General features: G+C 32.4%; 2 protein-coding genes across 2 annotated transcripts; both read right to left on the bottom strand.

The window, feature by feature from the left end:
* Positions 1-1,548: 1,548 nt before the first annotated feature.
* LOC104606785 (uncharacterized) lies at positions 1,549-2,538 on the bottom strand. The gene has a single exon (XM_010272152.1). It carries the CDS (start codon positions 2,536-2,538, stop codon positions 1,549-1,551), a length of 990 nt encoding a protein of 329 aa, XP_010270454.1.
* Positions 2,539-5,194: 2,656 nt separating this feature from the next.
* On the bottom strand, positions 5,195-21,097 carry LOC104606783 (putative indole-3-pyruvate monooxygenase YUCCA10). The gene is made up of 7 exons (XM_010272150.2): positions 20,486-21,097; positions 20,176-20,409; positions 19,964-20,086; positions 19,664-19,826; positions 5,853-6,110; positions 5,537-5,734; positions 5,195-5,454 (listed from the first exon to the last, which is right to left on the bottom strand). Exons 1-7 carry the CDS (start codon positions 21,095-21,097, stop codon positions 5,195-5,197), a joined length of 1,848 nt encoding a protein of 615 aa, XP_010270452.2.
* Between the last annotated feature and the right edge of the window lie 5,724 nt (positions 21,098-26,821).

A 26,821-nucleotide genomic window follows, 5' to 3' on the forward strand; every position in this document is an offset into this window, starting at 1 on the left:
TTCGGTCCAAAAACCGGTCAGGGTATAATTATATCGGCTCTGTTTCACCCTTAAACCGTCTCAAAATCTGTTGAATCAGTCAGTGGCCCGTTGACCCAGGCTGTTGAACTATCGATCCATTCAATTTGAATAACGGTTTTTAGGTCAAATTAAATATTATTTTTTTTTTACTTTTAATATTTTAAAACATCATGGCTGATCTATTTGGAGTGGACGGTCAAACCACTGAACCAAAAACCTGTGGCCAAATCTAAAACGGTTCCAGTTTGGGTCAACTTTTAAAACATTGGGTGGCATTGTATGTAAACATTCCGCAATTTGAGCAAATTTTTGTGTGTTGGTTCGAAGGATGAATGTTTTTCTGTATTTTTTTTAACCTTTTCTGTATTCAGTTGATCTGGAAATGCAATTCCACCAAGAAAACGACCTTTTAAACCACAACCATGCAGTTTACTTCTATATATACTTGACCAGTTTTTTGATTGAGACAAGCTAAGCTGCTCTTTGGTTCTGGGGCTAACTGCTGTCCAATTAACTGTTGGCCCAATCCAGTGATAAAACAGTCCAGTGTCCGGTCAAAGTCTAACAACACTATCTCGAAGGCCCAAGAAGATGTGATGAATCAAGATGGAATAGATGGGGTTGAGGGGTTCCATTAACTTGTATTATTTATATGCGGTTAATCCACCGGTAGCCATAATCCAACTCAATTCATTTATCCAGTTGGTGGTTCAACCCATTTCCAATCCACTAAGTAAATGGACTGGTACAGGTTATAAATGGGTGGGTCTAGGTGGATTGGATGGGTTCAGCAGGTTGTTGGGTGTGAAATTGCCATGCACCTCTATATCTCTTTGTGAGAGGATTTGTTGTTGAGGATATGGGGATTGTAGAAACATAAAGCCACTTGATAAGGATTGAATTACTAACAGCTCCTGGAGATTGGCAATGTGATAACTGACACAGCTCCTATCATGCCATTAATTTCTATTGGGCTGGTGACATGTTTGATGTCGATCGTGTCTTTCTGAAATTCTCTCACAAGCTTGAACCATTGATCAGGGTCCAATGTCAATCTATTTTCTCCCAGTCAAGAGTCAGAATCGAAATCGAAATTAAAATCAGTCGGAATGGATTTTCATTCTCAAAGAGGGGGAAAGGATGGCCATTTCCTCAAATAGGGAATACCATTCCACCAGAAATGGGAATAAAATTCCGATTCCTCCCAATCAAATAGCTGGAATCGAAATGGCCACGGAACCCTAATTGCCATTTGGCTTGAATTGAGCCAAGTCATGAGAAAGGAAGAAACGTAGTTATGGGATTGAAACTAGTTCTGAATAGCAATTAATAATAATAATAATAATCTATATATTCAACTGAAAAGAAAACCAAGAAAGAAGAGAGGAACAAGGGATATGAAATTCCACAAATGCAAAATTACCTTCTATTAGTAAGTAAAATACACAATTCATCGAATCTCTGGTTCAATTAAGAACATATCTCTATCTCAATAAACAAAAAAAAAGCAATGTACCAGAATTCGGATCAAACGTAGTAATTCTCTAATTGAATATCCTTCCCATGCAAAGGCACATACTCTCCAAGGTAGACCTCAAGGTGATCCGCCAAGCAGGACTTGTCTATGTTCTCATGGTGATACGACTTGCAGACAAAGTAGATAACAGTTTGGACGACCAAAGCCAGGAGCATCATCACGAAGAGAAACATGCAGCAAATGATCCCAAACACAACTCGGTCCCCAATCCCCAATGAAAACCCATGAACAACGAGCTTCTCAAACGCAGAATGGATTGCTGCAAAACCAAAATTAAGCACAAGAAAAATTGCACTCGCTACCTGCGTCTTACCCTTGATCAAATCCTTGCTCTTGACCATGGCCTGCATTCCATACGAATCTTCCAGAACCGAAACCACGCTGGCCAGATGCCATACCACCGTAATGTAAACCAGTCCAACCGAGTATAGCACCAGCAGGACGAATATAATCATGGTTGCAGATCCGAAGAGGATGAGAAAAATGAGTATGATCAATACAGCCACGATGTTGTAAGCGAAGACGATGATGAAGTTCCATAAGAATGTGACCATGAGCCTCTTCCAGACCTTGGGGACTACACTCATGACCTTCTTGAACGTAATTTCCTTGGCTGTGTAGATGCAGGCGACGGTGTAGACGACCGCCGATGTTGATAAGAGGGAGAAGATGAGGACGGCAAGGAGGTACACGGCCTTGAAAAGCCAGAAGGCGGTCCACTCCGAGGAGAGGCGATCAAGAATGGTGTTGTATGTGGGGCTGTCCTCCGGGGTGTTGTCTAAGGAGTCCTGGTTGTTGGTGATGTTGGCGAAGAAGAACTCGGTGACTTGGATGTGTGCTAAGAAGATGAAGGCGAGAGGGAGGATGAGAGCTAGGGTGATCTTGATGAAGATCTCCCTCCATGAGAGGATGATCTTGATGGATTCTTTGAAGATGCCAACGATCCCCAGGAACTGGAATTCCTCTGCGTCTGCATCCATGGTTGATAGTTTCTCAAGATCGATCTTCTTGGGAGGAAGGAAGTTTTTGTTGTTGCGGGGCTGTCGGGACTCGGAAGGCAGAGTTGGGGTTGTGAGAGAAGAATGAATACGAAGATGGGTTGATGGGTCGTGGGTGGTTTCGTTTGTTGAGGGTGTTTTGATGCATTGGCGATAATGCTAATTGATTAGAAGAGCCAGCAGAGAGAGAGAGAAAGAAATGGCCTCAACTTTGAATAGGCAAGTTGCCCTTGGGTCTATAATTTGCCACCTGTCTTTATTTCAGATGGTTTAGATTTGGGACCTACCATTAAATGGGGCCCACCAAGGTCTGCTTGAACCATTGCCATTGTGTTATAGCTTGATAAGCCTTCCTAATCCTACCATGTTTCAAAAAGAGAAATAGAAATACAAGACTACCTGAACCCATCTAGATCTACCCATCTCTCCTGATGTCTCTTATTGAATTTGAAATTCCAAATGAGTCGATACGGCAAAGTTAATTTGTTATTAGTTGTTAAATCACTAAAACATCTAAGAACCACTTAAAAAGAATAAAAAATTTATTCAGAGACCTTGTCTAACAGCTTATTTTAACTTGAATGGTCATGCATTCTCACACAAAAGCATATCAAAGCTTGAATCATATATGGATAAGCATAGACATGCCTATATCTTGTCCCAGAAAATGGTGAAATGTTTGATTCGGTTTCTCTAGAAAAAAATGTTGCCTCAGACCACACCTAAGAAATAGCGAAGGCATAATCTGAGAAAACATGAATGCAATATTTTCTGAGGTTATTGCATGTTGCTGCCAACGATATCGGTATAATGATGTGGCACCAATGTGGTATCATCTAAAGCATTGGATAATGTAGACTAATGCTGAAAATCACCAGACGGTTGAATCAGAAAAATTGGGAATCAGTCACCTGATCGGTTCCGTTTTTCCTAAAAACCGGATCCCCCCCCCCCAAAATCGTTGATTTTGGTCAATGAACCGTTGAACCGGGCGGTTAACCGTTCAAACGGTTTTGACCTTTTTTATTTTTTTGAATTTTTTTTATTTTTCTGTCAGAACAGACCAAGCATTCGGTTCGAATGGTCGGACTGTTTGACCCGATAACTGGACCCTTGACCGGTTCGGTTTTAAGAACCATGCTGAAAACTGTTATACAGCAATGGTACCAAATAAACCAGTGTCATTTCCACAAAAAAAAAAAAAAAATTATGTGTCAGCATTGATACCAAGCAAAAAAAAAATGTTTTCTCAGAGAACAATGCAATAGACCTCATCCATACAACACCATTTTCGACTCTCAAGCAACAGCAACAATGTTAAACACCAGCTTAACTTACATTTGGATAAATTTCAGGATCTGTGTTTTTGAAGTCCCAATTGTAGGCTTTATGTTTATGGGCTTGGCTGCATTTGGAAGAGGTGTAAAACATCATCAGTGTAAAAATGCACTGATGACGTTTTACACTAAACCTTAAATATATATGACCGTTGTATTTTGAAATCGATATAAAAAGTGGTTTAAGTTTTACATCGATAAAATTGATGTAGTTTTTGCATCGATTATCGATTATCGATGTAAAACTTTAAATGTGATGAGGTTTTACGTCTATCATCGATGTAAAACTACACTCTATCCAAATGCACACAAAACTTAACCAAAGTGTAGTTTTACGTCAATAATAATTACACTTGTTTACCATATGCATACAAAAATGAACCGATGTAAATTTTACGTCGGTTCTTGATTTACATTACATCCAAATACAACCTAAACTGTTTTCAATTTAAATTATATTTTTAAAAGAAACATTTATCAAATACTTTCTGTCACATTTTTATTTATAACAGCACAAAGTTCAAGAGAAGCTTATCCAAACAAGGCTTAAATTCTTGAGAGTATAGAGAAGGAACATCTTAAGTGAACATATGTCCAAGAACCACAACATTTTCCTCAAATTGCAATCTTAATATATTTGTTTAATTATAGAATCAGGCTTGAGAGATAATAGGTATTATTTAGCTGTATGAGAATTAATGGATTAATTATCCTATCTACAAACATAACTGCGGAACAATTTGGTGAAGGTTCAAATGGGTTCGATTATATGATACCGAAAAATTTTACAACCAATCAACTGGCATAAAAAGGGTAGGAACCAACGAGATGAATTTTCACCAAAATTCACGAGGAATTGTGATTGGTCAATACCTTTGCGCTACATCATATCATAAATTTTCCCATAACAGTGAGGTATGTACTTTTAGAATGAAGGCATCCTTAGTGCAAGAAGCTCCTTGAAATGCAAGGTTTGGGGGATGGGGCATTGTCATGCATTTGTCCCTACAGGCTATAGATATACAATGGGGTAATTATTATTTTTTTATGGTTTAGTTAATTGATTAAGTGTATCTTTATTTTTTAAAAATTGACTGTCCCTGTCCTTATTTCTGACAATTGTTTAAAATCTTCCAAGAATCGTTAAAAATGTCTTCTTGTGTGAAGTTATATTTGTGTCCATTTTATCCTTAAAAATGGACAGCAAAAGTTAAATGTCCATTTTATCCTTGTGTGAAGTTATATTTGTGTCCTTCGTTAGTCGAGCGTGCGTAGGCAGAGTTGTCCTCTACAATGTCTTCTTACCCATGTATCCTGCTGCATCCTGCATGCGCTGCTTCACGTAATCCGAATTCCCATTCATAGTCCCTCCCGTCCCACACAAGTACTTCAGTAACCAAGACATAGACAATGACGTCGCTAGCCTCAAGAAACCCACCGCGAGGAACCCCATCACTGCTAAACCGATGGGTGATAGTTGCAGGGACCAACACCAGGCTGAAAATTACAAAGAGTGGTGTCACCACCACGATGCCACTGAGCAAAGATCCCAGATCCGTATCTGTCTCCGGCAAAGACGCAGATGGACTTTAATTTGGGGTTGGGGTGGAGCACCATCTCTGTCATTTCTCCATTTCCCTTACCGGTAAAGGAGTCACGAGAGGTTGCCGGCAAAGGCGGAGCACCTTCTCCGTCATCATCTCCATCTTCTGACCCATGTATCCTGCTGCATCCTGCATGCGCTGCATAGACAATAACGTCGCTAGCATCAAGAAACCCACCGCGAGGAGCCCCATCACTGCTAAACCGATGGTGTGATTGTTGCAAGGACCAACACCAAGCTGAAAATTACGAAGAGTGGTGTCACCACCACGAGGCCAATGAGCGAAGATCCTAGATCCGTATCTGTCCCCGGTGAAGATCTTAGATTGACTTTAATTTGGGGTTGGGGTGGAGCACCATCTCCGTTATTGTCTCCATCTCCCTTACCGGCAAAGGCGTCACGAGAGGTTACCGGTTCTGCAAAGGCAGGAATTAACGCTACCAATGCTGGTGCTGCAAAGGCGTTGGAGGGTATTTGGGTTGTAACAGAAAAGAGTCCAAAAAACTCCAAGGTTGCCGGTGATGCAAAGGCGGAAATTGACGCTGCCCGTTGAAGCCTAACTGCATTGAAGCTGGAGAAGGCCTCTAGACCTCCGTGGTGCAGCTTAATTTGACCTGCAAAAAAACAGGAGAAAAACATGTATAGAAAGACCAGAGAAGCTACAACCATTAGATGTGGAGAGAGAGAGAGAGCATATGCAGGGGTGTGTACCAGCCGCTTGTGGACGGTGGAACAGTGGAGAGCGGAGGTTGTGGGAGAGAAAAGTTACTGTTCATAGTCTCCCAACTTGAGGCGAAAAACAGAGTAGCAGCGCCAAGAACATCTCCTCTCTGTTTGTCTTTGGTAGGAATGGTTCTTTTCGTTCCCGTGGAAGTCCCTGTGAGCATACGAAGGCAAAAGAACACGGTCTGACCGTGATTTTTCTCTAGAAAGACTTCCTAAAAAGATCCATTTTATGAAGGCCGTTAGGAGTGAGTTGCTTGCCTCTTCCCGGACGCAAAGAAACTCGGCGGTGGGGTCAGATTTCTCCTTTCTTTATACTTGGACCTCCCCTTCCGCTTCCTACTCTTCTTCCTCTGAAGAGAATGTAGAGGGTATTTTGGACATTATGTAACATTAAATCATACACATAAAGTCAGGTGTAAACGGTCTTTGATGTAACATTAAATCATATCACCCCAATCCTATAGTCTACAGATATTGAGATATACGAGGTCACCTTCCTAGCGGCTAAGGGTGCTAGAGCTGGAATCATTAAAGGTTAGTTTTGCATGGCTAGAGCTATTAAGCGTCAAAAGTGTTCGGTTGAAAAAGCTGGGGCCAAAGCAATCTTAGGCACTTTGGAAATTGCGAATAGAGAGAGACTTAAGGGTGCCAATGGACCGCTGTCCAGTCCAAAATTAATTTGAACGGATTGGATGAACCAAAAGGACATAGTGGATTGGACCAATGTGGTCTAAAATATTTATTAGATTGGAGTAGACCTGGTTTATCGTAATAAATTTATATTGGATTTGGTTGGATTAAGCTAATATTCGGTCTATTGATATAAGATAAGAATATAGGTGTCAGTATACTGGGTTTGGGTTGAAACCCATCTAAAATTAAAATGAATTTGAATAAATTGGATGATCCAAACATTGAATTGGACAGGTCCAAAACGATCCAAATTATTCATTGGATTGGACTGGACCTGGTCCATTTGTAATGGACTCACATTGGATTGGATTGGATCGGACTAAATCCAGTCCAATCAACACCCCTAGAGTGACTCAAGCTTCTGTGGGCAGAGCGTTCCTCACCGCCTTGGCGAATTGCCAGCATTATTTCGGATTACAGAAGTCTTACGCACCATTTGGTTCACAAGAATAGGGGTCTGACATCGGAATCAGAATAGATTATTCTGATTCCAACTGTTTGATTGAATAGAATTGGAAGCATTTTCCTATTTGAAAGAATGGTCATTCCCTGCCTTTCTCTTAACTCTTGAGAATGAAATATCATTCCTGCTAAGTTTAATTCCCATTCCTATTCTTATCTAAATCAAACAGACAATGAGAGAATAAACCATTTCAATTCTAATTCCAAAGAATTTTGATTCCGACTGCAAACCAAGCGGACCTTTAATTCCTCGTTTTCGACGTACCAATTCTTCTATGCTCCAACATCTTGTAACCAAGTTGCTCACGGTCTAGCCAAGAATGCTTGCAACATTCAAAACATTCATACTTGGTCTACTAGCTACTACTCCTTTTCTCAATGATCTTCTTGTATCAGACTATCCTTTGAATCAATGAATGTTTTGTTTGTTTGTTTGTTCAAAAAAATACAAAAATCCTTCACATCATCAATTAATAACATTGAATTTAAGGTTCAAATTACAATAAATGAGGTACAAAGACATAAAAATAATATATTTCTCTAGTTTATATGTTAAGTGTGGCTTCAAGATATACTTGGAACACAGGGAAATGGTAGGAGTTTGTCAAACTCAAATTGGACTATAAAACACAAGCAGCCAAAGTGATTTTTACGTAGCTTGATGCTTAGAAATGTTGAGTTCATCAGATCTACCACTAGTACACGTACAAATGCCTCTCATACCTCATATATTTATTATTTTAAGTTTATTTTGATAAAAATATAGCTTTAAAAAAATAATTGCAATTGTTTCCTACTTTCTACTTTATTTATTCAAGCAAGTCAAACTGTTAATTAATGGATGGTTAGAGCAATCGACCTGCGACCCAATCATCAAATTTGGAAACCAAAATAAATTAATCTCGTTAACACTTAAAAGATACCAATTTTAATGGCTAGTTAATTATTGTCCTTTTTTCTTTTTTCTTCTTTCTAGTTTCTAGTTGATATGGTGGAGAAAAATCATAAAAGGTGATTTAAAAAGCTCATTTTTTGGTAAAGAAAAGGCTCAAATTTATTATTTTTATATATTTTGTAATATAGTGTAGTGATAAAGATAGGGATCCAAACGGATCGGATCACCAATCGAGGGCTGGCTTGTTGGTGTGTTAGCTGGGTTGTCCCAGCATTGATTTTGGATCCGATCGTATTCGGATCTTTCGATCTAATCTGATCCTGCCATGTCAGCATAGCTCTCCTTAACTCCCATTTATCTCTTAAACTATCTCTAATTCCTTTTTATCCTCTCCCTAACTTTTTATCTATGTCTATCTAAAGAAAGTTCTAATTAAAAAAAAATCATAAATATTTAAATGTTACAATCAAATTATATACTAAATTTAAAATATTTATTCAAAACACAAAAAAAAATTAATAGATTTAATAATATTCATATTATTAATAATTCAACATTTTTATAGTAACAATAAAAATTATAATTTTATGAATTATTCAATTTAAATGTTATTCAAACAATAAGAATTTAACATTAAAAAATAAAACATTATTTAAATATTTCAATAACTAAAAATCTTCAATAAAAACACTAAAAGTAACTAAATAATATAACAAAATATTTAGTATTATGTAATAACATTAAAATAAATAAAATTCAAATGATGAAAATTTTTAAATATTTTACATATTATTTAAATATTTAAATAATAAAATATTTAACATGACAAAATTTTAAATAGTTAAAATAACGAAATTATGTAATAAATTTAAAAAAATCTTAAAAGTAGAAAAATAATTATAATAGAAGTCATAATATTCATATTAATAAAAAATTAATATTTTACAAAATTAATAACGAATTATGCAATAATAGTACAATCATAATTTTATGGATTATTAAATTCAATAAATAATTAATATTTTAAGAAATTAAATAGCAATATTATTTAAATAAGTAAATAATATTGTAAATAACTAATTTCACTTATATCAATTAATGATTATAGAAAATAACTATCAACAAAATTATATTTATTAGTAATAATTTTACAGTAGTAGTGTATATTCATTATATATTTATATTTACTATAATTAATATTTATTTTATTTTCAGTAATTATTTATTGTTTTTAATAAATATTCTTTCAATAATTATTTTTAAATGTATTTTTATTTTATTATTTAATAGAAATTTATCAATAATTATTGGAGATTAAAAAACTATTATTTAACTTTTGAAATTTAATTTATCGTATTTATTGTATTTTTGTTATAAATTTATTTTTAGTAATTATATATTTTTTTATAATTTATAGATTAATACTTATTAGAGATTAAACTATTATTTAAGATTACACTATTTATTGACTAATTTCGTATATTTTCAGTATTTATTATATTTTTGTAATTATTATTATTATATTTTCATTATAAACTTATTTTCAACGATTGTGTACTTTTGTTATAAATTTTCAATAATTATTGGATATTAAACTATTGTTATTTATTAGTGATTAGACTATAAATTTAGTTGAAATTAGGAGTGTTCAATGATTGGTTCAGTTTAGTTGCAAGTTGTTTTGTCGGCCAAATCGATCTGGTTAAATCTGTAGTTTGTCACTCGATACTGATTGACCATTAGCGAAAATCCACCAGTTCGGGTTGTATCGATTTGGGTCTATTTTCGGTTTAGTTTGTTTATTCAAAAGATTTAAACTTAAAAAAATTAACTTTAAATTTCATAAATTACAATGATTTATTAAAATTAAATTACAAAAATTAAATCTATGATATAATATATTTTGGACTAACAAATATGGGAATTTTCCTACTTTTTCGTATTAAAAATTTAAATTTAAAATATAAAATATTAATATGCATATATATATATATGTATATTTATTAAACCAAAGCTGATCTGAAATACTAGAAAACCGAGTAACTCGAGTTGAGTTTGAACGGTTTGTTTATTAAAAAGTTCAAATATAAAACAATTATATACTCTTATGTATTTCTATTGTTTAACTTTCGCTTAACAAAGCACGAGTCACCATCACCATGCCTCTCCTTGCTCCATTATCCCCACCCTACATTCTCTTTGACTTTCTCTCCTCTCCCCTTCCCACCACTCCCATTAAGCCATGTCACCCAACTACTTAAAAATATTCCTATAATCTCTCTCCAAAAATATCTAATTTAAACAGGAAAGTATCATTATTGCCCCACTCCCTAATGAATTCAAAAAATGCATCCCCCCAATCTATATCCACTCTCCCTCATTTAAAATATTTATATTAATTAATAAATAGTTAAATACGATTAATATTTAATCCCACCCATATTCAATGAGTATTAAATAGTGTTATTACCAAAAGTTAATAAATATAGTTAGTAAATTACCAAAAATTAATAAATGTTGTTATTAATTAACTCATTAACAACATTTTATAGAAATTGAAAACTCTTTAACTAATTTCTATAAAATTGATAGTTATATTTAACAACTATCAAAAAGTATAAAAAATTAGTTATTGTTATATTATAACTAATAACCAAATAAAAATGGTGGAACAAAATATTATAATGTTAAAAATGAAACCATTAATTAATTTATTTTGAAAAATAAAAGATAAATTAGTGTTATTTTGTTAGTAACTACCAAATAAAAATATATATTTAATAACAATTTAAAAAAATTCAATAAATCACCATAATTACACAAATGTAATAAATTTTTCAAAAATTTTCATAAAACTACATTATCATAAAATAACAGTTTTGAAATTAAAAGATATAAAGTATTTGAAAGTTTATTTAAAATGCACTAAATAATTATTGAAAATTATTATAATATTTTGGAAAATTTAGGAAAATTTATTACATTTGATAGATTTTGGAAAATCATTGAAAATTTATGTAATTTTCATTGCAAATTATTGAAAATTATTAAAGATAAATGACTATGGGAAATGAAAAACTATAATTTGAACAAATAATAACACAAATTATTAAGTTAAACTAGTATAATATTGGAAAAAGGAAATTATTGGTTAATTTATATTAGAAATTATAAGATAATTTTGTATAACTCTATAAGTAAACCATTTAAAAAGAAAATAAATTATTTAATAAAAATTTAAATACATTTGAATAAATTTTCAAAATTACACAAGTACAATAAGTTTTCCAAAATTTTCATAAAATTACATTTTTGAATATTAAAGACAATTTAGTGTTCTTTTAAAAATTTACCATGTGGTTGATACTCAATATATCCTTTTGATCATTTCTATCATCAAATTGAATATTGGGTTGACGGGGACAGTGTTTTCAAAACTGTATCAAACCATATAGTTAGACCAAAAAATTGGAAACCGGACACCATTTCTCCTCAAAACCTCTTTTTGTCCAAAGACCATTTATTTGGTTAGCGAACCGCTGACCTGGGCAGTCGAACCATCAACCTGGATGACAATTTTTGGCCTTCTTTTTGTTTTTTTAATTTTTTGTTATTTTTTGTCAAAACGGGTCATCTGTTTGACAAAGAGACAGTTCGACCCCATAACGGTTCCCTATCCGGTCCAATTTTAAAAACGTTAGACGGGGAGTGGGTGCCTTTGTCTTGAGATTGGCTTGGTGTACGGCATGGCCTGGCCCAAGGACCGGCCCATGGACCAGCCCGACCCACGGCATGGCACGGGTCCGTGCGGGCTCGAGCCATGGGCCATGCCGAATCGACCACCCAAATTTTCCTAGAGGGAGGCACGGCCCGAGACTCCTTGTGGGCCAACACAACACGACTCGCATTTTGTGCGAGCCACATGCGGGTCGTGTCGTGTCAACCTAGCACGACCCAATTTACACTTCTACTTGACCCCACCCAATATTGGGGATGGAGCAGGGAAATTCGAGGATTCTCCATCCTTGATGAGGAGTGGGGCGTCTTGCCCCTAAACTACTCGACATTGAGGAGTGATTACCTTACCCTGAACCGTGTGACACTAGGAACGGGGCGGGGATGGGGTGCCCTGCCCTGAATCCACCTTGTTGTCATTCTTATATAATTGTTAATTATTAGTGGAATTAATAAAAATGTTAGCTTTTATAGTTATTTTTGTTTATTTTAAAAGTAATCAAAATTTCATTAAAAATAATAAAAATTATTAAAATTACTACAAATTAATAATAAAACTATATTTATTAAAAAATATTTATTCATATTCAATTAACAATTATTATTTTTTATAAATCAACATTAAATGAAAAATAAAATTATTAAATCTTTCAAATTTTTCCCATGCACCGCACGGGTCCCTGCTAGTTTAAATAAAATCTAAACAAAAAATACAAGTGTAGGTAGGGTGTGGTTAGGCTATGTGTGGGTGGCCATCAACTAGGGGGTTATGGTAAACATGAATGACAAGACTACTTAATAGGGAGTCCAATGATTGAGTGAATCCGGGAATGAATGAATCTCCCCGCCTCGAGGAGGGTTCTTATTTATAAGGAGGGATCCCAAGATCCCGAAAAGAAGAAACAAAAAAGTGATTGAATCCTATTAGGAAAGGGAATATTAGATTTGTTGTCGGTCGTTAATGAGCATTACTAGGGTTTCGCCACGTGTCTTATGAGATCTCTCAATGTTGACTTTCCTTTTACCCGAAGACTCTTGTAATCCATGCATACCACTTCCTTTCGCACCCTACTTGGCCGACGTGGCACTGGTAACATTATTGTTTGGCGGACGCATCAAAACTTATGTGGCATGTTACTACATGTGTAATTTAAAGTCGCACGTTTAACTAATATTCAATTCCGTCTCATTATGACCTACACTTCTGTAATGGTCTCAGGTTCATCACAGGTCCGTGTATCTCTGAGGTTCATCGCAAAACTGTGTGTCATAGATTTATCGTAGATTCGTACGCGTTCAAGGTTTATTGTAGAATAAAATTCGTATGAAATTTATTGCAAGTTTAACTAGAACTTATTTTAGGCTCAGGTAAAGAGTGAGTCCATTGTGAACATGTAATGAACCGTGAGTTTATCACAAATGTGCTACGAGTTCATCGCAGGTGACCGATAAGCTAAAGACTAATTGCAGGCATCCATATGGTATCGATTCAGTGTCTTCTTGACACTGAAGGATTGAGCAAGCACTATTTACCTACAAAAAATATTTTTAATTATTTTCATCATATGTATACATGTTTTTTATAAATAAATAAATAATTTAACAATCTTATCAAAATATAATATAAAAAATATATATATTTATAAATATATAATACATATCGGATCGAATCATGATTTGATTGATTTGCACCCCTAGGTAAAGAATAAAGACTCTTACCTATGAAGTAAGCTCCTATACGTGAATTCTTAAGTCAACAAATAATTTTCATATAGAAGTTTAGGCCTTATTTGGATAGACTTTGTGAAAGTATTTTCATGATTTTGCAAGTACAAAAGTATGAAAAATACCACATTGTGTTTGGATGGCATCCTACTTTGACTTTCATCTATACTGCCTATAAAAGAGCGAATGCCCTTTCTTTCTAGATTTTTCATTGGATGTTTCTACCCCCCTTGTCCAAGCATACAACAGGCATAAAGAGGCCATATATGTCCTTTACCCTCATTTTAAAAACTTCCCACTTATAACCGTTTAGAAACTACCACTTGTAACCATTCAGAAACTAACCATGAATTATAAATAGTTTCGTCTTAGAGATACTACTACATGCAAATGCATGTACATGTTTACTAGTACTTTTTAAAAACACGAAACACCCCAAAAGCATAAAGTTGACTTTTATTAGTCCGTGCTTTTGTGGAAGTTTTGCTTTCATCACATGACCACCTTTTCAATAAAACCCCTCGATCGAGACTCCCCCATTCGCTTGTCGCCTTCAAGCCCTAACATCTTTGCTGTCATGGATTCTTGCTCCACCATTTCCCATCTCCAACCACCATTGCCACCGAAAGCATAGTCCTTTTCGGAATTGCAGGTATGGATCCAGGTTTCATATCCCCCCTTTTAATGCTTTTTCTCCATTTCATGCACTACCTTCAAGCTTAATGGTATGTTTGTTGCATGTTTACCACCATTGGAATCACTGTTGTTGACTTCTTCGTTTCCTAAACTCTTCTTGAAGGTTAATGGAATTTTTTTGTTTGTTTATTGTAATGTTATAGATATCATTCTACTTGTACAAAACTAGTTCATTGCTTGTTGATCAACTGTATCTATCAATGAACTTTGGCATGTATGTGTATCTTTGATGTATACAAGTGGCTAATCATGGGTAATAAGACATATGTCACGTGTAAGATCAGATGAATCATATGACTGATAGTGTGCTTTTGCCAAATGGAAAATGGTTCTTTTGTTTTCTAAAGCATACTTTACAATTTGTTTACCCAAACAGTTTTCACATAAAAAATACCAAAGTAAAAGTTGTTTGCATACTTTGTACTTTTGTACTATTAAAAGTACAAAAGTAGAAGTCTATCCAAACATAGCCTTAGAATATGAATGCTTCTTTCCTTTTTTTTTTCTTTTTTCTTTTTCAAATTACCTGTAGGAACTTCATTGCAACTGATTAAATACATTAAGTCCATGCTTTTAAATGGAATTTAAATGGATCCATGCTATAACATGCTTCAAATGGTGTTGTTTAGATGATGTTATTAATAATTAGATATGTAATTGTCGATCGATGATAAGGATGATCATTCTTTTCTCACTCAAAACTTAGGGTCCATTTAACTTGCAGACAAGACCGGAAATGAATCAAAATCTCCTAGAATCAGAATTGGATCACCTATTCCTCACGCTTGTTCATTGGGATTGGATTCTGATTTTTGCCATTTGGTTCAATCACGAATTAGAATTGGATTCTGATTTTTGCCATTTGGTTCATTGGGAGTTTGAATCGGAATCAACTAAAAATTTTCAATGTTGTATTAATCTATTTGTTATTTTATTATTACTTTATCAATATCTTTTTAATATATATAGTTATTATCTTATTAGTATTTTGTTATGATTATTTTATTAGTATTTAATAATTAATATCTTAGTATTTATCATAAATTTATGAATATTTTATTAATATATCATTATATTATTATTACTTTAATTATAATATATTAATATTCTATTGGTACTTAATTATTATTAAATAAACAATACCTTTTCTTTTTATTATTAATTTATTAATATGTTATTATAGTATTACTATTTTATGAATATTTACTAATATTTTGTTATTATTTTAATTATTAATATACTCTCATTTTTTATTATTATTTTATTATTTTAATTATATTATATTAATGTTTTATTTATACTTTACTATTATTATCTTTATCTTTGTTTATTATTATCAATTTATTAATATTTTATTATTTTATTAACATTAGTATTCAGGGGCTTTTTGTCTTGAGTTCTTTATTTCTTGACATACTCTAGAATGGGATTCCCATTCCTTGGGGGTCGGAATAGCCATTCCTCCATATGAGGGAATGGGATTCCCCCAAGAATGGGAATTGGAATTCCATTCCAGCCAAACAAATAGTAGGAATCAAAATGGGCCATTTTGATTCCAATTGTAGATTTGTAGGCACCTATTCTTGGAAACCAAACAGACCCTTAGCGACATGAGATCAAAGGTGTGTAATTGCAAACACTATGTGGCAAGGTCGATGGACTTCATGTAAACCCTACTTTGCGTCCCTACTTCTTAATCTCCTATAATGTGTAACTATATATAGGTTTTTTATTTGACTTAAGAGATTAATTAATCACTTTTTTATTTGATCTATATTGTATATCTAATTTGAATTTCTTATTTAATTTTAAAAGTGATAAATAAGGTTTATAATTGATAACATATTTCATCTAAGAGAATGAGACCTACACCATTGAAAGCCCTTATAATGAGCCTTTTTGTTTGAAATAGGAAATCAAATTAAAAAGATTATTATGGGTCCTAAATCTTTTTGAAGTGAATACTTTTTTTCATAAATAGCAATATGTTAGAATTTAGCATTATTTAAGAGTGGAGTTAACTACTCTCATTTTTTTCTAAAAATACATAGACACATGCAAAAAAAAAACTTTATCGAAGAGTAAAAAAAACACTATATTTGTTTTTTTTAGAAGATAGTTCCATTTGTTTAAGGTAAAAGCACCCTATTTTGAGGGTTTTTCTATAATAAATATAAAAGACAATAAATGTGGTGCTTCAATTAGTGTTGGACATTTCAAATTAAATTTAAATTGGATGAATGTATTTGAAACTTTGTATAGGACCCAAAGTAGGTCCTAAATTTTTTGACATAATTGCAAATAGATCCTTCTGCTAGAATCCTCTAACAAGAGGCATGAAAATGTCCAAAATACCAATAAAGTTATTATTGACAAAAATGTTTATTTTTTGAATGTTCTCTTCTTATCAATTGTTACGCCAAATCTTTCCAATCTCTTTTTCAAAGTTGATTTATTTTCCAAATTCACCCTTGATAGCAATTGGCCAAAGGTAAAGCTACAACTTTAAATTCTCTTTATTATTGTTGTTCATAAAGTTTATATTATTATTTTTCTCTAGAAGCCAGCCCCAATAGTAACTACATGGGTATTTCGGACATTTTCGTGCCTTTGTTAGAGGATTCTAATAAAGGGGTCTACTTGCAACTGTGTCAAAATATCAAGGGAGTTGATTGTAATTACCAAACTTTAAGGGAAGTTTCAACAACGGTCAAAAAGTTCAAGGGGTTTCAACAATTTACCCTTAAATTAATGAGCATACATTCCAACAATTTTTAAACTCAATTAAAACTTTTCCTAAAATAAGTTTTTTCTCAAAACATTCCCTTAAATGAGATTAAACATTCAGATAAAGTTAAAAGAGATTAAATGCATGGAAACAAATTATCATTTAGCATATTAGCAAACATAAGTAATTACTATTATCAAATTAGGAAACATGATTGAACTTAATCAAAGGGAAACCCAGATTAGGAAGGCACATTTTGTGAAACCATGTATGGAGAGGACTCAGCTAAATTTCCTTATGAAAATTCATACTTTCATAAAATGCAATTTCTAGGATAGAGAAACAGGTTTATATATCCACCATAAAAGTATTTATTGTAGTGTGTAAATGTTGCACACCCGGCTGTACTATTGTAGATATTGCATTGATTTGTTCTGCAAACAACAATATTGCATCCCATAGTGTACAGTACTTGTAGTATAATGGGCATTATTGTATCACAACAATGCTAAAAGAACTTTAAGAGAGAAAAATGTCAATAAATTGACTATATTTTTTATTTAGCATTCAGAGTTTTTTTTTTCTATTTTTACACAAGAAAAGGAAGGGCATCACTTAATTACAAGTTTGAGTCATATTCATTGTATACTCCCTGAATTTATGGTAAATAATTAGTAAAGAAAAGGTGAATAGAAAAAGGTAATAAAGAGTTTTTTTACATTCTAAAAACATAGAAACTATGCCCTAAAAAACTGTAGCAATTTTCAAAAGAAATATTATCTAAAACACACCATGACTTTTTCACATCTCTTAAACTCACCAATCATCATGACTTTTCAAAACCTCTAGAGAACCCTATATCAGTGAATTTAATTGTCCAAAGCTCACCTTTCGTTAAGCTTTCCATTAGATCACTATTATCGACCTTTAACATAAATTGTTCACATAAGCATTTAAATATTTTGCACAACCAAACTACCCCTAAATGGCCAATCAAGTTTATTAAATAATTTTTTATAACAAAATTACCAATGACTTGGGTCCAAGCCTATACTAGGCTAATAAATTTTTGAGTCAAACCTCGGCATAATATTTCAAGCCAGCCTAAGCCTAACCCAACCTACATATACTTAAAATATATATGCATAATTATTATATATGAGCAATCAGGGATAATTTTGTCATAAAAATATTTAATAAGGTTGATTGGCCATTTTTGGGTTAGTCTGGTCATGTAAAATACTTAAATGCTTACACCTTCTTTTATTGCTCACTAATGGTGACAGGCTCTTTGAAGTGAGTTTTGAAAGCAATAAAAATATTTATTGCTCACTAATGCTAATTTATTAGCACAACCCGCATAAACATGGTTAAATATGTAAGTAATGAATTTATCATACAACCCATTACAATTCATTAATTTTATTCATTCTTTAACATTCCTTTTTAAACCCTTATCCTATATTAGGTTTGAAAGAAAACTATTGTGAAATTTATATTAAACCAATAAAAACCTTATGGATTAAAGTAGGAAAATGTACCAAAACACCAAAATCTAAACCAATTTTTTTGAACCCAAAAAATAAATTAATTGTTATTACACATTAATCTAAACCAACATTTACTTATGTTTTTAAAATATTATTTAGTTATTAAATTAATTAAATAATCCATAAAATAATAATTTATATTGTTATTACATAATTTTATTATGAATTTCATAAAAATATAAAATTATTAATAATATAAATATGGAGTTAACAGATATCACTTTTTCTAAGAATAGATAAACACATGCAAAAAATAAAAACTTTATTAAAGTGTAAAAAAACCATTATATAAATATTCATTTTTTAGAAGATAGATTGCCATTTGTTTAAAGTAGAAGCCCCCTAATACAAGGGTTTTTCTTTAATATATACAAAAGACATTAAATATGGAGCTTAAATTAGTGTGACATATTTCAAATTAAGTTAATTAAATTGGATGAATGTATTTAAAAGATTGTATATGATTGGCTAATATTGTATTACGTAATGAGCAAAAAAAAGTCAAAGGGTATAGTAGTGAATTCAACTTCAACTTTAGTCTCAAGGCATATTCAGTTCAAGTTTAAATCTCCTACCTACGTCTACCCACATATCATTGCAGCCACATATGAAGAACATCTCATCTTTCTACATAGTATTATGCATGGGAATAGTGTTTTGGGTAGACGTGGGCAAAGTTATCGTGGGTAGGAGATTTGGAGTCGTTCAGTTCAATTTTACCCAAACGTTAATTTCAATTTTACTTGGTTCTCGTTGAGTAAGAGTCTAGAACTTCACAAAATCCATTGGTTACATATCACATTATTTTATTTATATTAACCATTGTCATTACATATCATATCATGCGGTGAGACAATTGACAACAATGATAAATTACTAATACCCTTTCTAATACACCAATAACATAGTTGACTATTATAGTCCTGATGCTTTAGAACCACTTTTTCTTGTTATGACCAAATGCCATGTTTATATCCTCAGCTATGTTCTCTGCATCCATGGACACCCCTGCAAGACCTCTACTTGAAAACCCAGCAAAGTAAAGACCATTCTTCCCTTTCCATTGGTTGGGAAAAGGTGTCTTAGGCATCCCGTTATCATTTAAGAGGTCACCATCCACCTGTCAAAGAAAAAAAATGCTAGATTAATTCCAAAAGAGGAAGATAGACATGCTTTTATTTCTCTAAAGTAGGAAGCTCTGTCTTATGTTTGGAAGGGTTGTGAGCTCAAAACAACTAAAAACAATGAAGTGAATACCTCAAGCCAGTCCTTGATTGTGGTCTTGAATCCAGTGGCAAAAATTATATCATCAAATTTCCACACTTTGTCGTTCTCAAATGTCACATTGGTTCCTTCAATTCTCGAAATCCTTGGGAAAACCTACCCATAATTATAATAAATAAGTCTAAAAGACAATTAAGAAACTTTGACAATATGAGAGGATGTAATACTACATGGGTAATAAGTACCTTGATATCTTTATTCACGATCAAATCCATTGTTCCAACATCTAAAACAGGAGATCTTCCAGTGGTTTGTTTGAGATGAAATGGACCCTTTTTAGGTCTAACAATCCCATATCTTGATAAGTCCCCATACTGCAATTTGGAAAGCATGGTCACCAAATTGTCCACGAAAAACATTGGAAGGAACTTCAATAGATTCATCCCCAAATACACCATCTCTCGAGAGAGAACATGAACCTGCATCAATATTAATTCAAATTAATACAATCAATAAGTTATTTCAGAAAGAACATTGTAATATCCACTATCATACCGGACTCTGAACAACTATGGATGTTTTTGCTCCAAAATAGGCAAGATTGAAGGCAATTTCCATGCCAGAGTTCCCAGACCCAACAACCAAAACATCCTTACCAACATATTCTCTCCCTGATTTGTATTGGCTAGAGTGGATAAAACTCCCCCTAAAGCTGTCTAGACCAGGAAACTCAGGGATATAACCTTGGCTGTTTTCCCCAGTTGCCACCACCAAGAACATGGCTAGATATACTTCATCCTCATTGGACACCTTGTTCTTAGCAACAACATTCCATTGTCCACTGGCTTTGTCATAAAAAGCTGATTCAACTGTCCTACAATACCTTGGGCAAAGGTTAAAATGGGATACATATTCATCCATATATTGGATGAAACTATTCTTAGTCATAAAGGTTGGGGTGGTTGATGGATGTGGCATGTAGGGAAGGAAAGAGAATTCCTTTCCCAGATGGAGTTTAAGGCAATCATAAGACCTTTTTTTCCACAGAGAAGAATGGCAATCCTCTCTTTCCAAGATTACATTAGGGATGGAAAGGTTGTTTAGGCATACAGAAGTTGCAAGTCCAGAAGGTCCAGCCCCTATTATCACTACTGTTACTTCTTCCATTTTGGTTTTTACGACTGACTAAATTCAAACAAATAGCTCTATATATGTATATATATATATATATATGTAAGTAAAAAAATGAATACAAAAAAGATACTTGTTTTAGATTCACTACTTTTGGCAAATAGTAGAAATTTAAAGTTTTCTTTTCTACTGTTGGGATTCCACATTTAATAAGATTCTATTCCCATTCTTTTAGGATAAGTTTCTTTTCTTTCTTTCTTTCTTTTTTTTTGTATTTCATATTAGACATTACATGGGGATTAAGGGGTGGGGATACCATAAATATCTGGTAGTCAAAAGCCATAAATTGCTCTTCATTACCTATTACATCAATCTTTAACTTGATGTTTGCCTCTAACTCAATCCAAATTATCCTTGCAAAGTAAGTAATTCATTAAATATTCCTTTTGATTGCAAAAAACCAATGTGGTAGATCACTTTTAGCAAAATGTAAAATCATGGAAAAATATAATATAGGGATATATGCGAGGTTTAAACAATTTGATTAGCAAAAAACTATCAAAAATGAAAATAGAAAAATGCATATAGGGGATTAATGAAAAATATAACATAACAAAACTGGGAATACAATTGAACTGCAAATGTCATTAAATATGTATATTAGCAGTGATTATCATGGAAACCAAATAAAATTGGATTGAAGACCATTTTAACTAATAATACATTGTCAACAAGAGGTAGTTATGAAAAAACATATACTGATACATATTATATTTTAACAATTCATCATCAACATTTAAACCTTATCCTAACTATATGGGGGTGTCTACATGAATCCTATTTTACTATTGTATTTGTTTAGTGTCATGTTCTGACATCCACTATTAAATCAAGGGTAAATTATTGAAACATTTCCTAAAGTTTGATAATTACAATCACCTTCCCTCAATTTTCAGACACAGTTGCAAGTGGATCATTCTGTTAGAATCCTTTGACAAGAGGCACGAAAATGTCCAAAGTACCCATGATGTTATTTTTTGACCAAAATGTTTGTTTTTCGAATCTTTTCTTCATATCAATTGCTACCCCAAATCTTTTCAATCTCTTTTTCAAAGTTGATTTATTTTTCAAATTTGCCCTTGATATCAATTGGTCAATGATAAAGCTACAACTTTAAATTCTCTTTATTGTCGAGTTCATAAAGTTTGTATTATTTTTTTTTTGTAGAACCCAACCCCAATAGTAACTGCATGGGTATTTTAGACATTTCCGTGCCTTTGTTAGAGGATTCTAATACAGAGGTCTACTTGCAATTGTGTCAAAACATCAAGGGAGGTGATTGTAATTACCAAACTTTAGGGAAAGTTTGAGCAACGATCAAAAAGTTTAGGGGGGCTTCAACAATTTACTCTTAAATTAATGAGCATATATTCCAATAATTTTTAAACTCAATTAAAACTTTTCCTAAAATAAGTTTTTCTAAAGGTTCATAGAATTAACATCTATCATTTATTATTGCTTATTCTTTTGGAAGATAAAACCAAATTCATTGAACATAAATTAAGTGTTGAGAAATACAAAACATTCCCTTAAAAGAGATTCAACATTCATATAAAGTAAAAAGAAATTAAACGCAAGGAAAAAAATTATCATTTAACATATTATCAAACATAAGTAATTACTATTATCAAATTAGGAAACATGATTGAACTTAATCAAAGGGAAACCCAAATCAGAAAGGCACACTTGTGAAACCATGTATGGAGAGGACTCAACTAAATTTCCCCATAAAAATCTATACTTTCATAAAATGCAATTTCTAGGATAGAGAAACAAGTTTACATATCCACTATAAAAGTATTTATTGTAGTATGTAAATGTTGCATATTTGGTTGTTCTGTTGATATCAATTGTAGTTTGGTAATTACAATCAAATTCACCCTTAATATCAATTGGTCAAAGGTAAAGTTACAACTTTATATTTTCTTTATTGTTGTTGTTCGTAAAGTTTGTATTATTTTTTTTTCTATGAAAGCCAGCCCCCATAGTAATTACATGGGTATTTTAGACATTTTAATGCCTTTGTTAGAGGATTCTAATAAAGGGGTCTACTTGCAACTGTGTCAAAACATCAGGGGAGATTATTGTAATTATCAAACTTTAGGGGAAGTTTCAACAACGGTCAGAAAGTTTAAGGGGGTTCAACAATTTACCCTTAAATTAATAAGCATATATTTCAACAATTTTTAAACTTAATTAAATTTTTTCCTAAAATAAGTTTTTCTCAAGGTTCATAGAATTAACATCTATAATTTATTACTGCTTATTTTTTTGGAAGATAAAGCCAAATTCATTGAACATAAATTAAGTCTCGACAAATACAAAGCATTCCTTTAAAAGAAATTCAACATTCATATAAAGTTAAAAGAGATTAAACGCATGGAAACAAATTATCATTTAGCATATTAGCAAACATTAGTAATTACTATTATCAAATTAGGAAACATGATTGAACTTAATCAAAGGGAAACCCGGATCAGAAAAGCACACTTGTGAAACCATGTATGGAGAGGACTCAATTAAATTTCCCCATGAAAATTAACACTTTCATAAAATGCAATTTCTAGGGTAGAAAAACAGGTTTACATATCCAACATAAAAGTATTTATTATAGTGTGCAAATGCACACTCGGTTGTACTATTGATATCAATTGTAGTTTGGTAATTACAATCAAATTCGCCCTTGATATCAATTAATCAAAGGCAAATCTACAACTTTAAATTTTCTTTATTATTGTTCATAAAGTTTGTATTATTTTTTTTTCTATAAAAGCCAGCCCCAATAGTAACTGCATGGGTATTTTGAACATTTTCATGCATTTGTTGGAGGATTCTAATAAAGGGTCTACTTGTAACTATGTCAAAACATCAGGGTAGATGATTGTAATTACCAAACTTTAGGGGAAGTTTCGGCAACAATCAGAAAGTTCAAGGGTGGTTTCAACAATTTACCCTTAAATTAATGAGCATATATTTCAACAATTTTTAAACTCAATTAAAACTTTTCCTAAAATAAGTTTTTCTCAAGGTTCATAGAATTAATGTCTATCATTTCTTATTAATTATTCTTTTAGAAGATAAAGCCAGATTCATTCAACATAAATTAAGTTTCGAGAAGTACAAAACATTCCCTTAAAAGAGATTAAACACATGGAAACAAATTATCATTTAGAATATTAACAAAAGTAAGTAATTATTATTATCAAATTAGGAAACATGAATGAACTTAATCAAAGGGAAACATCGATCAGGAAGGTACACTTGTGAAACCATGTATGGAGAGGATTCAGCTAAATTTCAATGGTAGATAAACAGGTTTACATATCCACTATAAAAGTATTTATTATAGTGCGTAAATGTTGCACATTCGGTTGTACTGTTATAGATATTGCATTGATCTGTTTTGTAAACAATAATGTTGTAATGTTGCACCCCATATAGAGTTCTTTTGGTTGTAACATATACAACCTAAATGTGCAATATTTCTAACCCAATAGTGTTTTTACAGTACTTGTAGTATAATGGGCATTATTGTATCACAACAATGCTAAAAGAACTTTAAGAGAAAAAAATGTCAATAAATTGCCTATATTTTTTATTTGACTTTCAGAATATTATTTTTTTCTATTTTTACACAAGAAAAGCAAGGGCATCACTTAATTACAAGTTTGAGTCATATTCATTGTATCCTCCATGAATTTATGGTAAATAATTAGTAAAAAAAAAGGTGAATAGAAAAAGATAATAAAGAGTATTTTACATTCTAAAAACATTGAAACTATACCTTAAAAAACTATAGCAATTTTCAAAGGGCATATTATCTAAAACTCGCTATGACTTTTTCACATTTCTCTTAAACTCACCAAGCATCATGACTTTTCAAAACCCCTAGAGAGTCCAATATCAGTTAATTTAATTGTCTAAAATACACTAGAGATACCATTATGTTTTTCTATTATGATTGCCCAGTTGAGCAATCACTGTAGCTCAAAATCGAGTGAAGAAGACAATGTTTTTGGCAGGTCATGGATAACCACCCAATCTAGATCTAGATCCAAATCCAAGTCCATGTTTTGTTAATTATATTTGGTGGTCTACCCACTAGTATGGGCCTTCTTCTAGGTCCATTCAACCCAGGCTCGAATCAAACAATTTTTTTGACCCATCAATAGTTCTGAAATTATTAACAATATTAGTAATTATTTATAATTTTGAAACTATTAACAATATTTAATACTAATTACTAATTACTGTTTTTTTAGAAATAATTTTTCACCCAAATTATTGTTAATAATTAGCAATTCTTCAAATACTATTAATAGTTACAAAATTTATTATAGGAACCATTTACCATAATTTCAATAAAATTACTATCAAATATAATATTTTCAGAAAATGTTATTATCAAAACCATTATTATATTACTCTCAAAAAATAACAGTAAATTATTCATAGTAGTTGTTTAATATTTGCAGCGGCTGTCCAGCAAGTTTGCAGTGATGGGCGGGGAGAAACACTTGCAGTGGATGGCAGTAACACCACCATTGGGCATTGGCAATTCTACAAGTTGGAGCAACACTTGCAGTGGCAACTTGCCCGCGGCCAAGCCCGAGCCCACCGGCGGCAAGCCCACTGTCACACCATCATTAGCAGCACTTGGAAGTGAAACCTTAAAGGACCTAAAGGTATAATTTTTTTTTTCTGAATTTTTTTGTGAGGTGAACAAGTTAAAATTCTTTGCAACCATCTACTAATAGTTGTAAGAATTGGGGATGCTGATTTTTTTGGTGTGTAAGTTGTTGGTTTTTTTCTTTCTTTTTTTATCTAGTTTATGATAGCCTCCTTAGTTTACTCTGAGTAGGATCTCAATTATTTACTGTCAGTGGAATTTCAAGTAACTGTTTTATTGAGAAGGTCCTGATGTTTTGGTCAAGAGGAGCTCCGAAAAAGAATGTTGCACTACTCTACACTGGTTGGATGCAATATTGTTTTTGGAACCTGCATTTCCATCTCTTTAGATTTTCAAGTTTGTTATGAAAATTTTTATTACTGAAATTTCTGTTGCTTGAAATTATTAGAAAATAGTGTTGGGCTGGAATAGAATTTCTATTGCTTGAAATTATAAGGAGTTTCTACAATTCTTTGGGATGAAATCCATACAGTTCCATGATGAACATATGACATGGAATTTTGAAAAGGCTAGTCAATGCTATTTGAATTGCCTGATTTCTAGAAGATTTGGAGATTGATTGTGAGTGTTTTAACACCTAGGAGCAGTTCTAAAGAATTTTCAGAAATTGAATAAAAATAGAGTTATGAAGTTTTTGCTTGGTTGAAGCTTAGGGAGCAGCATTTATAGGGAATCTATCCCTGTGAATCTTGATTTTAGGTAAAGGATTTTTTGCATTTTAGTTTTTAACATTCTATAATTTTTTTCTGTATTTTCTGTTTTATTTTTTTGTATTTTTTGAATTTTTTTCTGTATTTTATTTTTATATTTTCTATGTGCTTTGTAATGTATTGTTTTTTATTTAGATAGTTTTATTTTCTATAATTTTTCTGTATTTTTTCCGTTTTTTAATTTTATGCTAGTTTTTATTATTTATAAATATTTTTAATTTTTAATTTATTTATGACGTCATGGGTCAAACCATTCGAACTGGACGGTTGAACCGCTTAATCGGAAATTAGTCCCTTGGC

Source organism: Nelumbo nucifera, chromosome 5 (genome assembly GCF_055504915.1).
Source record: "Nelumbo nucifera cultivar China Antique chromosome 5, China Antique-T2T, whole genome shotgun sequence".
Lineage (NCBI taxonomy): Eukaryota > Viridiplantae > Streptophyta > Magnoliopsida > Proteales > Nelumbonaceae > Nelumbo > Nelumbo nucifera.